Source organism: Brachyhypopomus gauderio, unplaced genomic scaffold, assembly GCF_052324685.1.
Source record: "Brachyhypopomus gauderio isolate BG-103 unplaced genomic scaffold, BGAUD_0.2 sc45, whole genome shotgun sequence".
Classification (NCBI taxonomy): Eukaryota; Metazoa; Chordata; class Actinopteri; order Gymnotiformes; family Hypopomidae; genus Brachyhypopomus; species Brachyhypopomus gauderio.
The window spans coordinates 59,187-85,216 of NW_027506871.1; the positions used below are offsets into that span (position 1 = coordinate 59,187).

Here is a 26,030-nt window from a genome sequence, read left to right on the forward strand (position 1 = left end):
TCTTCATTAATCAGACACTATACTATATCTTCATTCGGTATCAGCCACGTTACACATTAGTCATTCAGCGACCTCAAACTCCTGCTATAATATATGTGGTGTGCTGGTCATTACCAGTAAGGAAGAAACTTCCAGTTTCCCTTTTTCGGAAGTGCCTCTTCCGCATAGTCAAGTCAAGATGACTGACGTACGCGACGCAAGCGAAAAAACGCGCTGCAAATATGCAAAGCAAATTCATCAAAATGACGGCGCATGCGCAACATGTCAGAAACGCGCTGCAAATCCAGCCACAACACAACGGAAGTGTTTGTTTTACGCAGGGACTCTGTAGGTTTTTAGCCATAAACAACAGTTGTGTTATACAGTTTCTCGGGATTTAAGTAGTAAAGCTCACTTTAAGACACTACAGTAAAATACACTACAGGTGAATAGGTTAAAAATGTATCTCATAGTAATCACCATGAAACTTACCACATTGTTGACATTAAGAGAATAACTTTTTGTATTACAAGTTCTCTGAAATGTTATGTTTAAACATGCAAATTAGGATCATCTAATGCTAATTTGTATATATTTCAAGAACAGAAATCTGAACAATGCGTAAAGTCAGTTTCAAAATTCTTGTTTCATTTTGTTAACACATAATTCAGGCTATAATTGATATATGAAGAATTCCCTCTGTAAAAACCTTCTGAATATCAGAGTTGTATAGTAACAAAAAAACTGCGCATGCTCCGGTCGTGTCTCGTTTACTCTGCTGCTGCCTTCACTGAACACTTGAGCTTCGTAATCTAGGTTCACTTGACACATCGAGACTGCGGCAAGGGTCCGCACGGCAAAAATGATGCAATCCCGGTGGCTCCACCCATGCGCGTTGGCCACGCGTGGTGGCGTCGCGAGGTCGTGCACCTCTCGATTTTATCATGCACTTGTACGGCATTTTGAAGGTCCATTTTCAGTATTTTCCAGCACCTTCAGCTTAATTTACATATTTATACAAATACACATATACTCGAAATTATTCCAAATAATTCGCTTTTTATCTCATTAAAAGAGATGGTACCATGTTTGGTAACAGCAGAAGAGCAGCATAAGTGCTGCATAATAAGCTTGTTGGTGTTTTAATGTACATATATTGGCACCTTCCACACCTTCAACATGGAGTGATCGTGGCGGTGAGGGTGAGGAAGGAGACCACCCTGGCCCTACCTAGAGACAGTGTTTGTGTTTGCTGGAGCGAAAGTAAATTCCTATGGGCAGGGCTGGACTGGGACAAAAAATCGGCCCTGGAATTTTTGGCTTAGACCAGCCCCTCATAATTAGCGGAGCACAACCGACGTGTAATTAATGTATGTGGGGTACGACATGGATTTTTTAAATTACTGGTTAAAGTTATTGGATTCAGACTTAGCATTATTATATCACAATCACTTTTATGATTTTAGTGAAATCATCTCTAATATGTATTTTCTGAATTTCTCCAATATAACAGCTAAATTCTAATGATTCAGCTTAAAGGTGCTCCCTCATTTTTTTACACTTACTGTAGTCATGCTTAAATTGCAAAGCTTTTTTTTATTTTTTTATAATTAATATGTTTAAAATCTGTAATTTTACTTGTTTCAGTGCTTTTTAAAACATTTTACGTTCATACGTTTCATACTGTCACGGTGACGGCTCCGGACCCTTCCCTGTGGGTGTGTCGTTACGTTGTCTGCGTGTCGTTAGGTCCATGTTTGTACTTCCGTGGGCGTGGGTTGTCTGTGAGCGTGTTCGTTTGTTACACCTGTGCCTTGTCTCGAGATCACGAGGGTGTGTGTTAGTCTGCTATATAATGTGCGTTCGCGCAATGTCGTGTGCTCGTCTTTGTCTTGGTTTGCACGTCGTGTGTGTGTTTATGTTAAACGTGCTAATAAAAGCAAGTAACGTTGGCTACTGCAGACTGGATCCGTGTCTCATCCTTCCGCCCACTCCCAGCGTTACAGAAAGACGAGCCTACAACGAGACACAATGCCAGGCTACAAGGCTAAGCCCAAAAAGGGGAAGAAGCCCAGCAAGCGGCACCACCGCTCTTCTTCCTCCCCCCCGCGCCGCAAAGCCCCGCCAACTTTGGCGCAGCTCGAGCTGGACCCGGTCTGTGCGTCCCTGCTACGACAGGCAAGGGTGCACCACAACCCCGAAGCGGCGGAGAAGCTCCGCCAGGAGGCGGTGCAACTTTGGGTGAAGTACCACCCCCCTTCGTCCAGGGAGCTTTCACCCCTGCGGGTGAGCTCCTTTGCGCTCGGCGGTGTGGAGAAGATCCCAGAGAACGAGTTTGGAGAGGGGGATTCCGAGGCAGAGGACTCGGACGAGGAGGGCTACCCTCCGTCGGTGGGCGAAGCGTCCACTGTGGACTACTGCGGAGGAGTGGACCCGGCTCCCTCGGTCTGCTCCGCCCCCACGGTGGACTATGGGGAAGGCGAGGAGGAGGGGCTGGACTACCCTCCATCCGTTGGCTCTGCTTCGGCAGACAACCTTAGTGAGGGCGAAGGGGACTATCCACCCTCCTTATATTCCGCTCCCACCGTCTACTACGGAGAAGACGAGGAAGAGCGCTACCCTCCGTCCGTGTACTCGGGTGTTTCCGAGGGCACGGACAGCGATCCCGGCACTGAGGAGGAGGGCAGTCCGTCCCTATCTGAGCGTTCTGCCGGGACCGTCAAGGGATGGGACCGCTCAGAGGGAGGCGCTTCCTCTTATCGCTCTGAGGGGAGCGCGATGGACTGCTCCCGGGGTGGCAGCCCGGAGCTGCCCATGAGCTGGAGCCAGGGCAGCGAGGCGGCGACCGAGATGGAGGTGGACGCTCCCGCTGTCTACTCCAGAGAGTGGTCGCGAGGCGAAGCGGGTGTATCGAGTGGCCAGTCGGACGAGGAGTCAGACCCAGGCGCGTCAGCCCAGCGCGCGGCACCAGGCGCGTCAGCCCAGCGCGCGGCACCAGGCGCGTCAGCCCAGCGCGCGGCACCAGGCGCGTCAGCCCAGCGCGCGGCACCAGGCGCGTCAGCCCAACGCGCGGCACCAGGCACGTCCGCCAACCATACTGCACCGGGAGGAGGCTTCGCGGCAAATGCGGGAGGGGTCCCGTTTGCTGCAGCGCCTGCAGCTCCCGTGCTCTCTCCTCTCATCGCCCTACTCATGGCGCGTAGCTTGGCGCCTGTTTCATGTCCGTCTGTCCCTGTTTTCGTGTTTGTTCCCGTATGTTTGCCTAATCCCCTTTTCCCATTCGTGCCCATGTTTGTGCAAGTACCTGTATGTGTATTCGTGACTGTACCGTTTTGTGTATCTAACGTGTTTTCCCCTGTCCTCCCAGGGAGGGTGTACTAGAGCCGTTCGTGGCGGTTCCCGCCGTCGGGGGTGACGGCTCTCGGAGGCTCAGGGTCCCTGAGGCTCCGGACCTGCCCGTTGGTGTTGGTTCGGGGCTTTCCAGCTGCGCGGGACGCTCCGGGAGTAGCGAGCCCCTGGCGGAGGGTTCTGTCACGGTGACGGCTCCGGACCCTTCCCTGTGGGTGTGTCGTTACGTTGTCTGTGTGTCGTTAGGTCCATGTTTGTACTTCCGTGGGCGTGGGTTGTCTGTGAGCGTGTTCGTTTGTTACACCTGTGACTTGTCTCGAGATCACGAGGGTGTGTGTTAGTCTGCTATATAATGTGCGTTCGCGCAATGTCGTGTGCTCGTCTTTGTCTTGGTTTGCACGTCGTGTGTGTGTTTATGTTAAACGTGCTAATAAAAGCAAGTAACGTTGGCTACTGCAGACTGGATCCGTGTCTCATCCTTCCGCCCACTCCCAGCGTCACACATACGAGGTTACGAAGTATTTAGCGCTACGAACGTTTCGGGAAACCCACCCCTGATTTGCACTGGTGGTAGTTGTTTTTTTTTAATTTATTTATTTATTATTAATATTTGCAGGGCAATTTGCCTACTGCAACATTAATATTTCAAAAGTGCATCCGCAATGAACAGAGGAGTATATGTGTGTTTTAATATATATTATTTTAAAACTTGCTGATCTAAGCTAATCATATCACCTACTAGGATTGGGCATTATGATGACAGTGGCGGTTTTCACTAAGATCTTACAGAGGGGAAAAAGCCACAATGACGATTGAGTGTTAGTTGTGAGTCAAGCGAGCTGGTTTAAAAGAAAAACACAACAGCACTAAGTTTTTTTTTTCCAGCACAAGTACGAAAAGTGGATCTGAAAGCCGATTTATAGGAAAAATACAAATTATTGGTGAAGCGTTATTAACATATATTACATATAATAGATAAAGCATCCTTTTTAAGATCAATTAACCTTCAGAGAAGGCGTTGAAGTCCCTGACGCTTCGCCAATGGTATAGTGTTAATTCACCACATATTACCATTATATTACCTGTTTTTTTGCCGCCTTTCTTCCTCCACTTTTCTCATTTTTCTACCCTGGGCACCAGAGGACTTCTGCCTTTTTGAGGTCTTTACGAGGAGATGTCACTCACTCTGTAGTGTCTTTTTCCCCACAGAGAAACAGTAACGAGGTGCGCAGAGTGCGCGGGGGAGGGCGGGTTGGCACGCGGGTGATAGGTGTCGTGTGTTGTTATTATAAGAATTATTAATTTGACTAATATTATTAAACAATGAAATTATGATCATGTGGACTTTGCTTGTTTTCACATTTATTAATTGTTCATTTGTAAAAAAAAAACGCATGCACGCGAGCGCCCCCCTGGACAGACGGCGCCCCTAGCATTTGCCTATGTCGCCTAATGGAAGGGCCGGCCCTGGGCCGCGTCAGCAAGCTTGATTGAAGTCGTTTGGTGAATCTGTTGGTAACGTTGATCAGTTGCTGGTTAGATTGCACCGTAACTCGGTCTCGTTAATTAAGTAATACGACTCTCAGCAGTTTGCTGTTAGTCGTATCAAAGTTCACGTGTTCTCAATAAAGAAAACAGGGGTTTGCCATCACTCGGGCTGAGGTGACATGGGTAATTGTGAAACTCCTTGGTGACAAGGCTCCAGGGGTGGATGAGATCCGCCCTGAGTTCCTTAAGGCTCTGGATGTTGTGGGACCATCGCATGTACATCGGGGGCAGTGACTCTGGACTGCCAGACCGGGGTGGTGGTTCCCCTTTTTAAGAAAGGTGACTGGAGGGTGTGCTCCAACTATCAGGCGATCACACTCCTCATCCTCCCCGGTAAGGTCTATCCAGGGGTTCTGGAGAAGAGACTCCGGTCGATAGTCGAATCTCAGTTACAAGAGGAACAATGTGGGTTCCGTCCTGGTCGTAGAACACTGGAACAGCTTTTCACCCTTGCGAGGGTCCTAGAGGGTGCATGAGAGTTTGCTCAACATGTTTTTTGTGGGTTTGGAGAAGTTATTTGACCGTGTTCCTCAGGGAGCTGGGCCAAAAGGCAAAGCTCTCGATTTACTGGTCAATCTATGTTCCGACTCTTACCTATGGTCACAAGCTCTGGGTAGTGACCGAATACAAGCGGCCAAAATGAGTTTTCTCCTCAGGGTGTCTGGGCTCTCCCTTAAAGATAAGGTAAGATCGGTCATCTAGGAGAAGCTCGGAGTAGAGTCGCTGCTCCTCCACGTAGAGGAGCTAGCTGAGGTGGTTCGGGCATCTGGTCCGGATGCTACCTGGGTGCTCCAGGCATGTCCAACTGGGAGGAGACCAGGGGAAGACCCAGGACACGCTGGAGAGATTATGTCTCTCTGCTGTCCTGGGAACGCCTCGGTATCCTCCCAGAGGAGCTAGAAGAGGTGGCTGGGGAGAGGGAAACATGGACCTCTTTGATTAGGCTACTGCCCCCGCGACCCAAACCCGGACAAAGCGGATGACAATGGATGGATGGATTTTGCATTGGATTTATGTAATTAAATTGAATGGAAAATGTAAATGAAATACAGTATTACTTATGTATAGTTTAACTATTGGGCATTAATATTTTTTGAGTGCAGTGGTGTAGCTTATGTTTGCTGCAGAATGTGAAGACAGACAGACAACACCACCACAGTGAGTGAGAGGAGCTGAGCGGAAACGTCCTTACCACAGAGGAATTAAAACAGCAGAAGAACAAAACAAAACTAGCTGGTGGAGATGTAAACTTTGTACACTTTGTAAAAATAGCAATACTTTCAGGAAGCAGGACTGTATTAACTGAAAGATGTTTGACCAGTCAGAACATGTATTACAATGTCTTAAAACTATACAGGACCCAACAGATATGGCATACCATTACACCAACATATGAAAATGACAATAAACTAATTAAACTAAACTGAACTTTAAATATTCAAGAAATCATAGAGTATGAGTTAAACCATAAGTGTTGTACGCACAGGATACAGAAAGACAGAGAGAAAAAGAGAGAGAGAGAGAGAAATAATTCTCTATTGATTTGGTAAAGGGAGAATGCTTTACAGAATAAATAAAAATGCTTCATATTGCTGAAGAATGTGTTATTATGAGGAACTAAAATGCCTGTTATACATCACAGAGAGAGAGAGAGAGAGAGAGAGAGAGAGAGATCTAGGAAGCAGTGTGTTTCCAGAGCTCCACACCTGTTTGAGTCTCTTGATTAAAGATGCTGGTGTGTGTGTTTCTCCTCTACTGTGGACTACAGGTGACTGCAGGTGAGTTCTACATGTGTATCTGTGTGTGTCTTCATGCTGTGTGTGTAGCACTGCTGTGTGTACGATAGAGGACATGGAGACAACCCCAGCACCTGGGTTTAGTTACTAGTGTTTGATATTGACTTGTCCTCTGGGTTTAGTTACTAGTGTTTAATATTGACCTGTCCTCTGGGTTTAGTTATTAGTGTTTGATATTGACCTGTCCTCTGGGTTTAGTTACTAGTATTTGATATTGAACTGTCCTCTGGGTTTAGTTACTAGTGTTTGATATTGATCTGTCCTCTGGGTTTAGTTACTAGTGTTTGATATTGACCTGTCCTCTGGGTTTAGTTACTAGTGTTTGATATTGACCTGTCCTATGGGTTTAGTTACTAGTGTTTGGTATTGACCTGTCCTTTGGGTTTAGTTACTAGTGTTTGATAATCACCTGTCCTCTGAGTGGTGTAAATATTAATGAGGGGTGCACATATTGATGAGGGGTGCAAATATTAATGACAGGTCTAAATATTAATGAGCGATGTAAATATTTGATGAGGGGTGTAAACATTCATGAGGGGTGCAAATAGTGTATTAATGAGGTGTAAATATTGACGAGTTGATTAGCAACTTTATCAGTGTAACTATAAAGTTAACTGCACATTTCAGTGTAGTTTACAACATGTAATCATGTAAAATAGGACTCCGTATCGTATGAGAATAAAGTGCAAGTACCTCACAACAAGTACCCTTACTGCAAAACTGCTAATATCATTAGTACTAATATTAATTTTACATGAAAGATGGACCCTATGAGGAGTACCTATGACCACTCTCCATCTGAGTGTGTGTGTGTATACACATGTGCTGGGTTAGTCTAACACACAAACACCAATCAGCTGGGTGAGTTTAACACACACACACAATACAACCAGCTGAGTGAGTCTAACACACACACACACACACACACACATACACACCAAACAGCTGAGTGAGTCTAATACACACATACACACACACCAAATAGCTGGGTGAGTCTAATACACACACACACACAGACACCAAACAGCTGAGTGAGTATAACACACATACCCACACACACCAAACAGCTGGTTGAGTTTAACACAGACAGACACACACACACACACACACCAAACAGCTGAGTGAGTATAACACACACACACACACACACACTGAGGTAACACTTCAGTTTGATTTGTGTGTACTGTGTGTACTGGTCATAAGTAGCTCAGTCTCTAACCTGGGAGGATCTATTTCACATGCTACATCTGTATGTCTCTGTTACCTCATTTAAAGGACAGTTCGTTCTATTAACTGTGTATTGTAGTGTGTTTCACCCGCTAAACCACATATACAAACACTGTGCCACATAATTATTAATCAATCTCAATAAACATTTATTTATCATAAAAATATATTATTTATTTACTAGTTTATTTACTAGTGTTTGTTACTGAACTGCTGTCTGTGTTTAGTTTCTAGTAGTTGTTGTCGGTCCTTGTAACTTCTGCTTTGCTCATGTCATCCGTCCATATATCACAAACGGTTTCATTAAATAGAAGCAACATTAGGGGCAGTAAACTAGACATGTAGCTGGAGCTAATGTTCACTAATGTTCACTGCTCTCGCCACCATGGTGGACAAAATACCATATAAAATATCCAAAGACCAACCTGGATCAGTTTGTTGTCATGCATTAATCAAGTGCCATACGCTGCACACTAAACCAAGCAGAGCTTTATGGGCGAAGGCCAAAGAAGAAACCATTGCTGAAGCAAAGACAGAAAAAGGAAGAACTGAGCTTTGCCAAAGAGGACAAACCACAAACCACAACACTTCTGGGAAAGTGTTCTGTGGACAGAGGAGACCAAAATAGAGCTTTTTGGCAATATGTGTTTGTTTACAGATGGTGCAATGAAGTCTATAAGGAAAAGAACACCCTACCAACAGTTAGGCCTGGTGGAGAATCCATAAGCTGTGTCTGATGCTGAGGCTGTTATTATGAAAAATGTCGAGTTGCTAGTTTCTGATATAAGAGTATCTTTGAACATAGCGTGCAACCGAATGAGGAAGCTTGAGGTCACCCCTGGGGTCAAGAGACTAGACAAGAGGAGGAAGAAGATGGGAATGAAGACTTAAGATATATAAGGACTGGTATCGTGAGCAATTAACTAGAGTGATTTTGGTGAAGTAACCATTCTGTGTGTGTGTGTGTGTTGCTTTCACTGACTGACACTCTCTGAGCGCTTATAGCTTTTCTTACAGAGAGAAATTGTTGTTGTGATGGAGAAGTTTTTTTTTTTCCTAAAAAAATTAATAAGGAAAGTGTGAATTATATATATATATTAGGGGTGGGACGCGATTAAAAAAATTAATCAAATTAATCGGAAGCTTTGTAATTAATTGATCGAAATTAATCGCATTTTAATCGCATTTCAGTATTTAACATGAGAAATATTAATTTAAGTTTGAATGATGAATGAATCAATGAACATAATCATAAACTTCAACATCTTGTTTATTTTTCCACCAGTCTACTACGAAGACCAATATATGTGTAGTGTGCAGAAAACAGTTCAGAACATTGGAAATTCTGACCAAAAATGTTGTTTAATTTAGGGAGTTTTGCTCAGGATATTGGAAGAATTGAAGTAAATCAGAAGATGTTTTTTAATACCATTTTAGATGGTAGACTTTCTTTAATTTCCCAGGCCTCTGCCATAGGCATCTTCATAGTGCCTAGAAGTGGTCTTCTGCATGCTCAAAACAAATGACTGGATCTTCATCATCTATAGATTCATCATCTATAATATGAGCTGTCACACCAAGATCATTCTTGTTGCTAACAGAGGTCCAGTGATCCCCAGTCAGAGCCACATTTGTGGCACTCTTCACAATAACCTGTTTTAATTCTTTCCTCATCATACAGCTGCTGGATTTTCTTCGACATTGTCTTTCTGGGGTGAGTTTCCCAAAACGTTCTTAGTGCCAAGTACTTCGTCACCTCGTTCTTACGTACGAGGTTAAGAAGTACTTGGCGCTAAGAACGTTTTGGGAAACTCACCCCTGGACGGTAGTTCGTAACTTGCATCAGTTGACGCAATTCGCAGCGCTTCTTGTAAGCATTTATCTTCGACCACAGAGAGCGGACAACACAAATAATGTGACGCATCATGTATAAACGTGTGCGGAGTTGCGCGCTACGGCCATTCGCGAAAGTTTAATCCAGTCTTAATGGTCCAATGAAGGTCATTTAAAAACCAGGATGTTTCCTCACAGGATGTGAATTACGGACGTTTGGTCACCCTATCGTACTAGGAATACATTTAGCAGCTAAGTTATCATTACTGACCTGCGCGTTAAGCTGGGCGTACACTGCGATTTTTGGCCCATTTTCAGCTGATTTTTCACTCGTTTCGGCTCAATCGCGTGTCGTGCATCGTATAGTTTACACAGGTAAACGAGGAACGATTCACACCTCACGACCAACTCCCAATCAGAAATCGCAGCGTTGCAAGAACATCAAACATGTTTGAAATTCAAATCGCTCCTCGTGAGAGTATCGCACTGTTGAAGCAGCTCCACGAGCCGACTCTCCCTGCGATTTAGTCGTACAGTTTGAGCTGGAGCTGAGTACACGATTTAAAATATCGCACAGTGTACGCCCAGCTTTAGCAACATGTTTTGCGTTGAGGTGGTAACGAAGGGTGGAAGTGCTCCTGTGATAAGCGAACTCCTTCCTACATAAAGTGTAAATAACACTATTTTTGTTTGTACTTCCATCTGAAAGTTTCTTATATTTAAATTTCCCATCCACCAGCGTAGCCTCTTCAGTCATCTCCATCATGATCATCTTATTGTGTGTCCATAATCTGTATGCCCGGAACTCGCGCACTGAGAAACATTCCACGGTGCAAAAGTGTCTCGTCCGTTAAATGCGTTAAAATGCGTTAATTTTTTAGTGCGTTAATTTTCCTGTAATTAATTAATCGAAATTAACGCGTTAAAGTCCCACCACTAATATATATATATTTTTTGTGCCGCAAGTCACTCAAAAAATATCGAAAATATCCACATTTTGGTGGATTAAAATAATAATAATAAATAATAATACATTTTTATATAGCGCTTTCCACAATGTTCAAAGACTCTTTAAAATAAGAAAGACGTCACGTTACAGCCCCTGACCCCTCCCTTTTGGGTGTGTGTTTACGTTGTCTACGTCTAGTCATCTGCGTCTGTGGATCTTCGTGGGTGTGGGTGTGTCTTAATGTGTTCATCCGTCTCACCTGTGGCTCGTCTCGTCATCACTCGGGGTTTATGTGGTTCGTCTATTTAATGTGCATTCGCGCAGTGTCCCGTGCTTGTCTTTGTTTGCGTTGTCCACATTTACATGTGTAAGTGTTATACGTGTGCTGTCTGCGCTACTTTGTATATTAATAAAGTGACAAACAAAGGCGAAGGAAACGCGGTGGAATTAAGGAAAGACTCAGACAAACACCGCATCGGCTTTCATTACCCAGCATTTTTCTCGCTAATGTGCGGTCTTTGGTAAATAAAATGGACGAACTACGTCTCCGCATCACCTACAGTAAGAGACTTATGGACAGTAATGTATTTATCTTCACGGAAACATGGCTAAACGGCAGCGTACCTAACAATGCTATCGAGCTGGATGGACGCTTCACACTCCGGGCAGATAGAACAGCTGATGACTCCGGTAAGACTAAAGGTGGAGGACTGTGTATTTATATTAACAAAGCTTGGTGCACAAACTTTACTGTTGCTGGGAGTCACTGCTCAGCTAACCTTGAGTTTCTTATGGTTAAGTGTATACCTTTTTATCTGCCTAGGGAATTCACCTCCACCATTATAACAGCAGTCTACATACCACCGGATGCTAATGCTAAGCTAGCTATAAACGAACTTTATGCAGCCATTAGCAAACAACAGACTGCTGACCCCAAAGCTGCTTTTATAGTTGCTGGTGATTTTAATCACTCTAACTTGAAGACAGCACTTCCAAAATTTCATCAGAATGTCTCCTGCAGCACAAGAGGAAACAAAACTTTGGATCATGTCTATACAAACATCAGTGGAGCTTACACCGTAACCCCCATCCCCCACCTGGGGAAGTCTGATCACCTTTCTTTGTTCCTCATTCCCAAGTATTCACCGCTTATCCAACGTGTGAAGCCATCAGTAAGAACCACCAAGGTGTGGCCAGCGGAGACAGACTTACTACTCCAGGACAAGTTTCATAACACAAACTGGAGTGTGTTTGCCTCACAGGCTACCAGTGGCTCTCACGTGGACATTGACTTGTACACCTCATCTGTACTGGATTATATCAAGACCAATATTGACAACATCACCACACAGAAACAGATCACCACATATCCAAATCAGAAACCATGGATGAATAAAGAGGTGCGTCTTCTCCTGAAGGAACGTGACTGCTTTCAAATCAGGTGACGCACAGGCCTACCTCATATCCAGGGCTAATCTGAGGAGGGGCATCAAAAAGGCTAAGCACTGCTACAAGCTCAAAGTGGAGGATCATTTCTCCAACTATGATCCTGGACGCATGTGGCAGGGCATTCGAAACATCAGCGAATACAAGACCACCAACTCCACCCCGATAAATGCTGATGTCTCCTTTCGGTATTGTCCACCCTGGATGTCCTTGGCCCGTTCCGGGACTGAGGTGTACCTAAACCGACCTTGCTGGAGATACCAGATGGACTCCTAGTCTCAACATGGAAGTGGTCACGTCGGCTCTCAGACCATCATGAGAACAACAAGCGTGGAGGGGGTGTGAGGGGAAAAGCCAATGAACGATTGTCAAATCATGTGTGATTTATGTTCATCCAGTCATATGATTTAATCACCTCATGTTCACCCCGTGGGCATCTTATGTGCTTATGAACTAGAGTATAAGAGATGAGAGCTCGGAGTGGGGAACTAATAATAATAATAATAATAATAATCTTTATTTGTATAGCACCTTTCATACATACATGCAACTCAAAGTGCTTTACAGTATAATTTAAAAAGAAACATAAAAAGAAGATAAGACAAAAAGAAAATGTTAAAAGAAATTAAAGATAAAATATTAAAATAACATAAAATGTAAAAAAAGTAAAGTATAAAAAGAAAACAAACAATAAAATAATTAAATAAGGTGACAAATAATAAAATAACAGAATAAACTAAATAAGGTTGAGAGTTTCTTAACTAAAAGCAGATCTAAACAGGAATGTTTTGAGACTGTGCTTGAAACTATTCAGGGATGAAATGCCTCTGAGCTCTTCAGGAAGAGAATTCCAGAGCTTTGGGCCATAGTGGCTAAAGGCACCCTCACCGATCTTTAATCGGCTTTTAGGAATCACCAGTAGATTACTGTTTGAAGACCTGAGAGACCTGACTGGAACATATCTAACCATCATTTCACTGAGGTAAAGAGGGGCAAGACCATGAAGACATTTAAAAACCAAGTCTAGAACCTTAAAATCTATTCTAAAGCTGAAAGGTAACCAGTGCAGTGAGTGGAGTGCAGGTGTAATATGATCTCTCTTTCTCCTGCGGGTCAGAACCTTTGCAGCTGCATTCTGAACTCTCTGTAGGTGCGAAATATAGCTCTTTGGAAGAGCAGATAGAACAGCATTACAATAATCTAGCCTTGATGTGATAAATGCACGGACAAGTTTTTCACTTTCAGCAGGAGAGAGCATATCTCGGACCTTAGCGATGTTTCGAAGGTGAAAGTAAGCTGTCTTGCATGTAGTCATGATGTGTGATTTGAAGCTGAGCTCATTATCAAAGGTGACGCCCAGGTTCTTAACTCATTGACTGGCATTCAGATTCATTTGATTTAAATAAGTCTGGACATCATTCCTTTGTGAATCACTGCCAAGAACAAGAACCTATGTCTTCTGTTTATTTAATTGCAGAAAATTGTCAGACATCCATGTCTGTATATCATCTATGCAGTCAAACAGTGAACAAATTGATTGTAGGGCTTTAGGTTCTAGAGAAATGTAAAGTTGGGTGTCATCTGCAGAGGTGGGACCAAGTCAGTGTTTTGCAAGTCTCAAGTAAGTCCAAGTCTTTATACCTCAAGTCCCGAGTCAAGTCTCAAGCAAAGACACTCAAGTCAAGTCAAGTCTCGAGTCAAGACAGGCAACAGTCAAGTCAAGTCCCAAGTCTGAAACTTGGAATTTCAAGTCCTTTTGAGTCTTTTTTTTTTTTTTACCAATGTTGCAGGTATATTTTAAATGTAAATAATAGACATGCGTTCTTTTTTAAATCTGTATTCTCCTCAAATCTTGATAAAACATGTGCAACTGAAAACACGAAGTATAAAAAAAATTTAAATTACACCTCTTTATTGCACAGTTCAATTTGTTAAACTTAGCTGCAAAAATATTCATACTTTAAACTACAATTTTCCAGAAATAAATATTCTGTGAAAAAGTCATAAGTAGAACTCCATGTTCAAATAAAAAGTGCTGATATTTTCACAGTACAATACAAAGAACCATAACAGCATTTTCCCTCTCTTCTCTTATCTGGTTTCTTGGAGAACATGTGTGAGTGACACAAGACAAACAAATATAAGAACTGAACAATTAACAGGAATCTGCAACTTTAGACATTTCAGTAAACTATTCTGCATTGCATTTGCTGGCCAAAAGTCTGTATGTCATTTGTGCACGATGAATGATGTCCCCATAGCTGAAAACTCGCTCCACTTTTGTCAATATATTTTTTTCTCGACGTAGATGTCTTCAAATACACAATCCATGCTGAGATAGAACTGGATATGATGGTGACAGAGAGAGGCTCTCTTCCCCGAGTTCAGATACAGAACCCAGGGTTGCCAACTCTCACGCATTGAGCGTGAGACACACGCATTTGACCGTCTTCACACGCTCTCACGCCACACATCCGATTTCTCACGCCGGAAAAAAATCTAGTTTATTTACCTCTGATCCACATCTATGATTCAATGAGTTACTAGTTCGCTCTGGCACCAACCACTGGCGATCGATCGATCGCGATATAATACTTAATTTGTGTCCATTTTACACCCCGTCCGGTAAAAATTTACGTTCGCTGACCGCCCCATTTGATTGGTTGTGCTGCAGCTCATGCACACACACACGTACAGAGTGTGGAAAAGCAGAGGACCGGTCTGCGTCAGAAGGACGGAAATGAAATTAATGGGGCGCACTTTATAAATATTAATATGCGTTTTAAAATTTAGATTTGGGGTAAAAAAAATCAAGTCTTTGCAAGTAAACAGGTTCAAGTCCAATTCAAGTCCCAAGTTATTGGTGTAAAAGTCCAAGTCAAGTCTAAGTCTCTGAATATTTTTTCAAGTCAAGTCAAAAGTCTTAATATTAATGACTCGAGTCTGACTCGAGTCCAAGTCATGTGACTCGAGTCCCCACCTCTGGTCATCTGCATATTGATGATAACTAATACCATGTTTATTAATGATATGTGGTAACGGAAGCATATATAGGTTGAATACTAACGGCCCAAGAATTGATCCTTGGGGGACCCCACAAGTTATTTTTTGACGTGTGGAGGAAGAGGTACCTAATGCTACATAGTAATCACGCCCAGTTAGGTATGATCTAAACCAGTCTAAGACTAAGCCACTAAGGCCTACCCAACTCTGTAGTCGATCAAGAAGTATTTCATGATCAACGGTGTCAAAAGCGGTGCTTAAATCTAGCAGAAAAAGGACTGAGAGTTTGCCTGCATCCTTATTCAATCTCAAGTCATTTACTACCTTAACTAGGGCTGTTTCAGTGCTATGGAGAGCTCTGAAACCAGATTGAAAAGTGTCATTTATTTGATTTACTTTGACATAATCATTTAACTGGATTGACACAACTTTTTCAATGATTTTGCTGAGAAAGGAAAGGTTAGATATAGGTCGATAATTATTGAGAATTGTGGAATCAAGATTTCTGTTCTTCAATAGTGGTTTAACCATTGCTGTTTTAAAAATGTTAGGGAATTCACCCAATTGCAGAGACTGATTAACAATCCTTAGAACTTCATTTGCTAATGAGCTCAGAACCTGCTTGAAAAAGCTTGTTGGTAGAGGGTCCAGTTCACAAGTAGAGGATTTTAGTGATGAAATCACATCAAGTAGTGTTACCATGTCAACTTCTTGAAAATAAGACATATTAAAGTTAGGCTGAGTAACTGATATAAGGGTTGATAGTCTATTAGTGCTTGTAGCTATGTTCTGCCTTATACTAGTAATCTTGTCCCTAAAAAATATTGCAAACATCACATTTTTCAACTGAAACAGTCTCAGGGAAGACACAGGAGGTGGGGTTTACTAGCTGATCTATACTTCTGAACAAGACAGCTATCATCAGTACATCAAGACAGTACATCAAAATGTACTTGCAATTTTGACCTTCGCCAACGTCTCTCAGCCTGCCTACAATCTTGCCTAAATTTTACTATAGATGGAGTATTTCTCCAGGGCATCTTAATTTTACCAGAGATAATTTTAGTTACCTTTGGTGCCACAGCATCAATACAGTTTCTAACTCTGTGTGTGAATGTTTCAACTAGCTCATTCCCATTTTCTGAGAGGGGAGGGAGGGACTGTATCATGTCTGTGAAGGCCACGGCACTGCCAGCACTGAGATAACGCTTGGTTATTGTGCGCTTTTCACTGAGTGTTCAAGTAGATAATGACATATTGAAAAATACACCAAAATGGTCAGAGATTGTAACATCAATAATTTCAGTATTAATAACCTCTATGTGTTTAGAAATGATCAAATCTAAAATGTGGCCATGCTTATGAGTTGGGCCTGATACACGCTGTATGAGATCAAAAGAGTTAAGCATCCTCATGAACTCTGAAGTGATTGGATTTGTGGATGTATCCATGTGAATGTTAAAATCCCCAGCAATTAAAACATAATCAAAATCAATTAAAACCCTTGAAAGCATTTCTTCAAAATCTTCAAGAAAATCTGCATGTAGTCTGGGAGGATGATAGATAACAATCAAAAGAACTGAATAAGTACTGTTGAGTTGTACTGCCAGATATTCAAATGTAGGATGTTCCCCTAATGAGATCTGCTTACAGCGGAATGCTTTATGGTAAAAACATGCAACACCACCACCTCTCTTATTTACTCTAGAGACATTAAAATAGTTAAAGTCAGGAGGCGAAGCTTCATTTAGCACTATTGCTCCATTGCTATCAAGCCAAGTCTCTGTTAGAAAAAGAAAGTCCAGACAATAATCTTCAATTAATTTAGCTATTATGAAAGACTTGTTTGTGAGTGAACGGACGTTTAGTAAGGAGACTTAGAAGACTTGATGTGTTTGATCAGCATCGCTTACATCACTTTTGCATTTCACTGGGATCAAATTTTGTTTGTTACAATGTTTTGTGCCCTTATGTTTTCTTCTGATTACATTTTTATTTCGATTCTGAGAACCATGCCACCGGCTATTTAAAAGAACTGGAATGTAACACTGACTAGGAGCATGGGTTCCAGTGTGTCAGACCTGAGAATTCACTGAGTGTGCAGGAGAAGTAGGTGAGTTCCTACAAGACTGCAGACTGTAGTGTTGCAGAACCTCTTCAATCTCCTGAAGTTTACCTCTGAGTCTTTGGACAGATTCTCTGACAGGAGATGGTGGGCTCCTTTGACTGACATTACTGACGTTACTGCTGGCGGTTGGGTGCAGGTTCCGAATGTGAGTGATTCCATACATTAGATTATCCACAAGCATTTGAGTCCCAGCCCTGTTAGGGTGAAGCTGATCCGGTTTAAAAAGCTCAGGACGCCTCCAAAAAATGTTGAAATTGTCAATGAAGTTTACCTTCCGATGAGCACAGGCTGTAGTGAGCCAGCTGTTTAGAGCCAGCAGTCTGGTAAAGTGACCACTGCCCCGACGTGCAGTTGGTATTGGTCCAGAAATGAACACTTCACACCGGGAAAACTCCAGAATGTCGAGCAGATGGTTAAAATCCTGTTTCAGAATCTCAGACTGTTGTTTGTAAACATTGCTAGAGCCGACATGTACAATCAGTCTTTCCGTAGCTGGATGTTGCTCCATACATCTCTGATGACTGAGTCCCCAATCGGCAGCGTTTTGGGATGTGGTGGTGTTCCTCGTCTCCTTTCACCTTTAATGCCTCGGCGGCTAACATGGTTAGCATCCTGATGGCTAACATGGTTAGCACCCCGATGGCCAACATGGTTAGCACCCCGATGGCCAACATGGTTAGCACCCCGATGGCCAACATGGTTAGCACCCCGATGGCCAACATGGTTATCACCCCGATGGCCAACATGGTTATCACCCCGATTGCCAACAAGGTTATCACCCCGTTGGCCAACATGGTTAGCACCCCTATGGCCAACATGGTTATCACCCCGATGGCCAACATGGTTAGCACCCCGATGGCTAACCTTATTAGCACGCTTATTAGTTAGCAGTCGACTGGCACGGATTGCAAGCTGGTTGGGACGACTCTTAACATGCTTGTTAGCATGCTGCTGGCTCACACAGTTGGCAGCCTGGTGGTTGGTATGCTGATTGGGGTGTCCTTGATGTCCTAGAGAGGGAGGCAGTGTGTTGTGATGAGACTGCTCAATTTCTGCTATTTCAGTTGGGGCGAGAGCTTCATATCTGTTATCTAAGAGAATGTTCTGTTCTGAAGATTGCTGCTTGCCGCTGCTGCCGTGCTGGTTTCTGCTACGTTCCTTCCCCCGAACAAGAGTTCAGCCCTTATCATTGTTGTTGTTAACGGGATTAGGAGTTGAGGCCAAGATGAGCTTAGGCTTTGCCCCCAGTACATCCCAGCGACAATGCAGAGAGACGTCTCTTTCTTTGCCAGTCACAGGGACTGTTAGCAGTTTGTGTGGCAAGAATCGAGTCCAGATATTCTTCCTCCTCCCTTATAGAATGTAAGGTATGGATTCTTTCCTGAAGTTCTGCAACCCTCTGAGATAGTTTGATACACTCAGAGCTCAAATAGATGATGTGGAAGCATGAGCCATAATCGCAAAAGCACCGGGCACACAAGGCTCAAATATCCAAGTTAAAAATCCAAAGTGCAAAATTAACACCCAATAAGTTCTGGCATGTATCACAGCTGAAAACAATATCAGCTGCTGATAAAACAGTGCACAAAAACCACTCACAAGGATGAGGCGCAAAAAACAGTTCACTCGCAGTGTCGGACTGTCAGAATGTCAAAAATGCTAAATTATCCTTTATAGATGAATGTAAAAAAGCTTACCAAGTGAAGTAACGAGTAATGGATCCTTTTAACTTGTAAAAAATAACTTAACTTGTAGTTATAACTCAAATAAATGAAAAAAACAGTAAAGGACAGGCAGAGCTGGCAGAAAAGCGTCTGTACAGGAGGAAAGCAGGAATTAGCTCTCGTTAGCAGGTGCACTTGAGTGTATGTACAATGAGAACTCTGGATTGATCCATACTTGTTTAATAAATTTATTTAACTTCATTATCTTACCTAACTGTTTCTGACTTTTATTGTGCATACCATTTATGGGTTACATAATTTTCAGAACACTATGGCCACTCTTCATCTGAGTATGTGTGTGTGTGTGTGTGTGTGTGTAGCATGTGAGACACAAGGCTTGCGGGAGTGTAAGAGTGGGCAGTGTATCCCCAGTAGGTTTCATTGTGATGGAGACATTGACTGTGAGGATGGGAGTGATGAAGAAAACTGCCTCCAGCTGAGTGAGATTACACACACACACACTCACACACACACACACACACACACACACACACACACACACACACACACACACACACACACACACACACAGACCCACACCAAACAGCTGGGTGAGATCACACACACACGCACACACACACCACACAGCTGGGTGAGATCACACACATACACATACGCACGCACACACACACACACACACACACACCCCCCAAACAGCTGGGTGAGTATAACACACACAAACACATACGCACGCACACACACACACACACACACACCCCAAACAGCTGGGTGAGATCACACACATACACCGAACAGCTGGGTGTGTATAACACACACACACACACACACACACACACACACACACCACACAGCTGGGTGAGTATAACACACACACACACACACACACACACACATACAAACACACACCAAACAGCTGAGTGAGTATAACATACACGCACACATCAAACAGCTGGGTGAGTCCAACACACACACACGCACACACACACACACCAAACAGTTGGGTGAGTATTACACACACAAACACATACGCACGCACACACACACACACACACACACACACACACCCCAAACAGCTGGGTGAGATCACACACATACACCGAACAGCTGGGTGTGTATAACACACACACACACACACACACACACACACACACACACACACACACACACACCACACAGCTGGGTGAGTATAACACACACACACACACACACACACACACATACAAACACACACCAAACAGCTGAGTGAGTATAACATACACGCACACATCAAACAGCTGGGTGAGTCCAACACACACACACGCACACACACACACACCAAACAGTTGGGTGAGTCTAACACACACACAAACACACACACACACCAAACAGCTGGGTGAGTTTAACTCACACACATAGTCCAAACATCTGAGTGAGTTCAACACACACACACACACACACACACACACACACACACACACTGAGGTATCACTTCAGTTTGATTCTGTGTGTACTGGTCATAAGTACCTCAGTCTCTAACCTGGGAGGGTCTATTTCACATGCTACATCTGTATGTCTCTGTTACCTCATTTAAAGAACTATTCTCTATTAACTGTGTATTGTAGTGTGTTTCACCTACTAAACCACATATACAAACACTGTGCCTCATAATTATTAATCAATCCCATTAAACACATAAATTAATCCCATAATCCTAATGATCTAAAATAGACAATCTGAAATTGTCTTTAAAAAATAGTTACTATCATTAGTAGCCTACTAATATTAATTTTACATGAAGGATAATCCCTATGAGGGGTACCTATGGCCACTCTCCATCTGAGTGTGTGTGTGTGTGTGTGTGTGTGTGTGTGTGTGTGTAGCATGTAAGGCACGAGGCTTGCTGGAGTGTAAGAGTGGGCAGTGTATCCTCAGTAGCTTTCACTGTGATGGAGACATTGACTGTGAGGATGGGAGTGATGAAGAAAACTGCACCCAGCTGAGTGAGATTACACACACACACACACACACACCCTGGAGTGTGTGTACTGTGTGTAGATAACACTTCAGTTTGATTCTGTGTGTACTGGTCATAAGTACCTCAGTCTATAAACTGGGAGGATCTATTTCACATGCTACATCTGTATGTCTCTGTTACCTCATTTAAAGGACTATTCTCTATTAACTGTGTATTGTAGTGTGTTTCACCTACTAAACCACATATACAAACACTGTGCCTCATAATTATTAATCAATCCAATTAAACACATAAATTAATCCCATTTAATTATCCAAATAGACAATCTGGAGAGAGAAAATGATACAGTACTTCTCTAACACACAGACAGCATTAAACAGTATGTTTACAGCTATTTAGTGTGTGTGTGTGCATGTGTGTGCGTGCGTGCGTGTGTGTGCGTGTGTATGTGTGTGTGTGTGTGCGTGTACGCATGTGTTGGTTGTTATGGTAACTAGACAGTGTGGTGGTCCATTCCTCTTTCCCTTGACCAGGTCCATGTGCAACAACCTCATCTCACTGTGCTGTTTCCCACAATGCAGTGGGAGATGTGCACTGTGCTGTTTCTCACAATGCAGTGTGAGATGTGCACTGTGCTGTTTCCCACAATGCTGTTTGAGATGTGCACTGTGCTGTTTCCCACAATGCAGTGTGACATGTCCACTGTGCTGTTTCCCACAATGCAGTGTGAGATGTGCACTGTGCCGTTCCCACAATGCAGTGTGAGATGTCCACTGTGTTGTTTCCCAACATTGCTCTAGATACAGAACATGAGTTTCTCAGATCACAGAGTGAATGAATATGTTAGTATGAAGGTGGAGGTGATGGAGGTTTGGATGTGTGTCTACAGGCTGCACCAGGCTTCATCCACGTATGATCTCCAGATCCCCAGGAGAGTCTGTACTGCTGCTGTGCACTTGTACCCTTGAACTGGACACCAGTGCTAGGAGAGTCACATGGAGTCACATTAAACTAAACCTGTTTGGGGAAGACACAGTGGTAACAGTGTCTAATGACACACAGACCTTCAGGGACAGAGTCTGGGTGTTTGAGAATACTACATCCAGAAACTTCTCTCTGCTCATCTCAGACCTCACTGAAGAGGATACTGGATTGTACTTGTGTGGAGAGAACATTAATCAACATATACACCTGATAGTTACAGGTCAGTCTCTCAAACTACCTCAGCACAGCAGTGTGTAGTGACTGGTGGGTTTGTAGTCGTTTAGGTGGTTTACTTACTGGTCAAGAGTGTAAACACTACAAAATTAACATAATCAAATTAATATAATCAAAATACAAAATATAGAGTTTCAAAAGTAATGTTTAGAAGAATAACTGGTAGATGAGGGAAGATTTTCATTCATGCTCTCTCTCTCTCTCTCTCTCTCTCTCTCTCTCTCCAGGCTGCAGTCTATCAGAGAATAAGCAGCATGTTGAGGTCAGTAGATCTGCAGGAGAGTCTGTGTTCCTGTCCTGCTCCTGCACTCATCTGAAGGAGGACGTGTGGAGTGGAGAGTTTAGAGTGGAGTGGAGATCACCACACCATGAAGATCTCCACTCTACTCAACTCAGTCCCCGCTACAGTGGCAGAGTTCAGATGTTTAATGAGGAATCTCCAGGAAATCTATCTCTACTGATCTCAGACCTGACTGAAGAGGATAGTGGATTATATTCATGCTGGATTAATCACAATCAACATAGGAACTTCACTCTCGCAGTTAAAGGTACACTGATGAATTTGATCATGTTGTGTTACAGGTGCAGAAATATTTCATGCAGGTTAATTAATATCTAATTAATGAGAGTTTACGGGTGACAAAGTGTGTAACCAGTAACCCAAGAGCATCTCATAGGAACAGCCCTGTTCACTCCTCATGTTGTGTGTGTGTGTGTGTATGTTTGTATGTGTTTGTATGTGTGTGTATGCGTGTGTGTGTGTGTGTGTTTGTATGTGTGTATGCGTGTGTGTGCGTGTTTGTGTGTGTGTGTGTGTGTGTGTGAACATGTGTGTGTGTGTGTGTGTGTGTGTGTGTGTGCGTGTGTGTGAATATGTGTGTGTGCGTGTGCGTTTGTGTGTGTGTGTGTGTGTGTGTGAGTGTGTGTGTACTGCAGGTCATGATCACCACAGCAGGTTCTGTGTGAGACAAGAACTCATGCTGAGCTCAAGATCACATGATCTTCATCCACCAATCAACAGGCATCATTCCCAGCATCTGAGTCCCACCCAGAGATCACAATGTGCCATTGTTTGCTGTGTTTCATTTACACTGTTCCATTTACTGTGTTTTAATCTACACTGTGTATCTCACACTGTTCCATTTACTGTGTTTTAATCTACACTGTATATCTTACACTGTTCCATTTGCTGTGTTTTAATCTACACTGTGTATCTCACACTGTTCCATTTACTGTGTTTTAATCTACACTGTATATCTTACACTGTTCCATTTACTGTGTTTTAATCTACACTGTGTGACTCACAAAGCTTGATTTACAGTTTCATTTACTCATTACTTATATTTTAATAATAATAATATTTAGAGACACCAACATGCCAGGCTACGCCACCCGGCATAAGAAGGCAGATCGCCCCAGCAAACGGCACCACCGCTCTTCTTCCTCTCCCCCGCGCCGCAAAGCCCCACCGACTCGGGCACAGTTCATGCAGGACCCCGAGTGCTCGTACCAGCTGGCCTCAGCCCGGCGGCTAGAGGAGAGGGAACCCGAGCTGGCAGAGTCCCTCCGCCAGGGCGCGGTACGGATTTGGAGGGAGCGACACTCCCCTCCATCCCGCGTCCTCTCGCCTCTGAGGGTGGGCTCCTGCGTATTCGGTGCTACCGAGTCCACCCCAGAGAGCGAGTTTGGGGAGGAAGACTCCGAGGATGAGGAGCAAGAGGACGCGGAAGAGGCCTACCCTCCCTCTCTGTATGATGCCTCCACCGTTGACTATGGTGGGGAAGGGGAGGAATCGTACCCTCCGTCAGAGGACTCCGCCTCCACCGTGGACTACGGTGAAGGGGAGGAGGAAGAGGCGTACCCTCCGTCGGAGGACTCCGCCTCCACCGTGGACTACGGTAGGGAGGAGGCGGAGTCGGAGGAGGAATCGGAGGACGAGGATTACCTCCCTCCGCCTGTGTGCCCCTCTCGCACCGCAGAGAAGGGTGAGGAAGACGAGGGCTCCTATACCATGGAGGAAGAAGAGAGCCCTCCCCCCTCAGAGATGTCTGCGGAGACCGTGAGAGGGAAGCGGAAACCCTCTTCCGCTCGCTCCGGCGACAGTGCTATGGACTGCTCCCGGGGTGGCAGCCCGGAGCAGTCCATGGAAATGGAGACCGAAGGGGACCACCCACACGGCCCGTTCGGCCAGTCCGCCAGCCGTGATGCACCAGGCGGGTACGCCAGCCACGGCGCGCCAGGCACGTCAGTCCGCCGCGCTGCTCCTGGCACGTCAGCCCGCCGCGCTGCTCCTGGCACGTCAGCCCGCCGCGCTGCTCCTGGCAAGTCCGCCAGCCACGCGGCACCTGGCGCGTCGGCCAACCGCGCTGCGCCCGGTGGAGGATTTGCAGCAAGGGCAGGAGGAGCACCTCCCACCGCAGCGCCTGCAGCACCTGTGGCTCCCGGTCTCGCTCCCCTAATCGCTTTCCTCCTGGCGCGCAGCCTGGCGCCACTGTCATGTGTGTCTGTCCCAGTGTTTGTGAGTTTGCCCATATGTGTACCAAACCCCTTCTTCCCTCTTGTTCCTCTGTGCGTGAATGTACCTGTGTGTGTATTCGTGTCTGTTCCATTGTGTTTGTCTAACGTCTTTTCCCCTGTATTCCCAGGGAGGGTGTTCTAGGCGGTCCGTGGCGGACGCTTCCCCGAGGGTAGTCACCTCCCAGACGCAGGACTGAGCGCGTCGGATCCGCCCATCGCCGTGGGTTCGGGGCACTCGGTCCTGTTGGCACCCCGGGACGGGTAGTGCCCTTGGAGGGGGCGTCTGTCACGTTGAGGACCCCGGCCCCTCCCTTTTGGGCGTGTGTACACGTTGTCCACGTGCTTTGTCCGCGTCAGTGAACTCCGTGGTGAGGGCTATGTCGTGTGAATAATGTGTCTCACCTGTGAATCGTCTCGTAATCATGTGGGGCTAATGTGGTCTGTCTATTTAATGTGCGCTCGCGCAGTGTCGTGTGCTCGTCGTTGTCTAGAGTCTACACGTTTCTGTGTGTGTATCTCTGTTCTCCGTGCGCTATTGCGCAATATATGTTAATAAACTTAAAGTGACGTCCGTCCAGAAGGATTTCGTGTCTCGTCCTTCGTCCAGCCCCGAGCGTCACAAATGGATGGTTCATGGATGAATGTTACAGGTTTAGTTTCATTCTGTCATGACACAAATAGGAAAAAATGAAGGAAAATTAAATTATAAAATTAACATTTTGTACAGTTTTCCCATTAATGTTTTTAAACCCAATATTCCTAACTAACTCTCCACTGTCAACTGTCAAACAATAATGTTTGGGCTAATAAATCTTTCTGAATAGCATATCTAAATATCCATCTTTTAGATTTTCTCTTCTTGTGAAAACATGCAAACAATAACTTTGATTTTATATCTGATTAGATATTAAAATTATATTATTAATGTGATTTAAATAAAATAGTATTGTAAAGTGTTGAATGTTATCATTGGTTCTGTTATGAATACAAATACGAATACTTTAATGTGTCACGTTGAGGACCCCGGCCCCTCCCTTTTGGGCATGTGTCAACGTTGTCCACGTGCATCGTCTGCGTCAGTGGATATTTGGGGTTAGGGTTATGTCGTGTGATTAATAAGTCTCACCTGTGAATCGTCTCGTGATCACATGGGGCTAATGTGGTTTGTCTATTTAATGTGCGCTCACACAGTGTCCTGTGCTCATCGTTGTCTATGGTTTACACGTTGCTGTGTGTATGCTGGATGTTCTACGTGCGCTATTGCGCAATATCTGTGTTTTCCGTGCGCATTCAAGCGCTAAAATAAACGTGACGTCAAAAGACAAGGATTTTGTGTCTCGTCCTTCGTCCAGCCCCGAGCGTCACAGAACGACGAGCCGTCTGAGACACCAGGAAGATG

At 44.2% G+C, this 26,030-nt stretch overlaps 2 protein-coding genes across 12 annotated transcripts in view; one reads left to right on the plus strand and one right to left on the minus strand.

Annotated features, from left to right (window-relative positions):
• The window catches only part of LOC143486764 (uncharacterized), a 25,578-nt gene extending 25,353 nt beyond the window's left edge, over positions 1-225 (minus strand). For 2 of the 5 annotated variants that reach the window (XM_076986178.1, XM_076986182.1), the window contains exon 1: positions 115-225. The gene's annotated coding sequence lies outside the window, so the exon portion shown is untranslated. The remainder of the gene's footprint in view (positions 1-114) is intronic. The other 3 variants (XM_076986179.1, XM_076986180.1, XM_076986181.1) reach the window with 2 other exon arrangements.
• The window catches only part of LOC143486768 (polymeric immunoglobulin receptor-like), a 24,862-nt gene extending 88 nt beyond the window's left edge, over positions 1-24,774 (plus strand). Inside the window, exons 1-6 of one of the 7 annotated variants that reach the window (XM_076986195.1) lie at positions 6,552-6,653; positions 19,302-19,421; positions 20,802-20,921; positions 21,786-22,100; positions 22,342-22,662; positions 23,051-24,774. In XM_076986195.1, the coding sequence (XP_076842310.1) occupies positions 23,490-24,773 (1,284 nt within the window). In that variant the 5' untranslated portion in view covers positions 6,552-6,653; positions 19,302-19,421; positions 20,802-20,921; ... (1 more) ...; positions 22,342-22,662; positions 23,051-23,489 and the 3' untranslated portion in view covers position 24,774. Of the gene's footprint in view, positions 1-6,551; positions 6,654-19,301; positions 22,101-22,341; positions 22,663-23,050 lie in introns of those variants that run through there. The other 6 variants (XM_076986198.1, XM_076986192.1, XM_076986191.1 and 3 more) reach the window with 6 other exon arrangements.
• Positions 24,775-26,030: the final 1,256 nt, after the last annotated feature.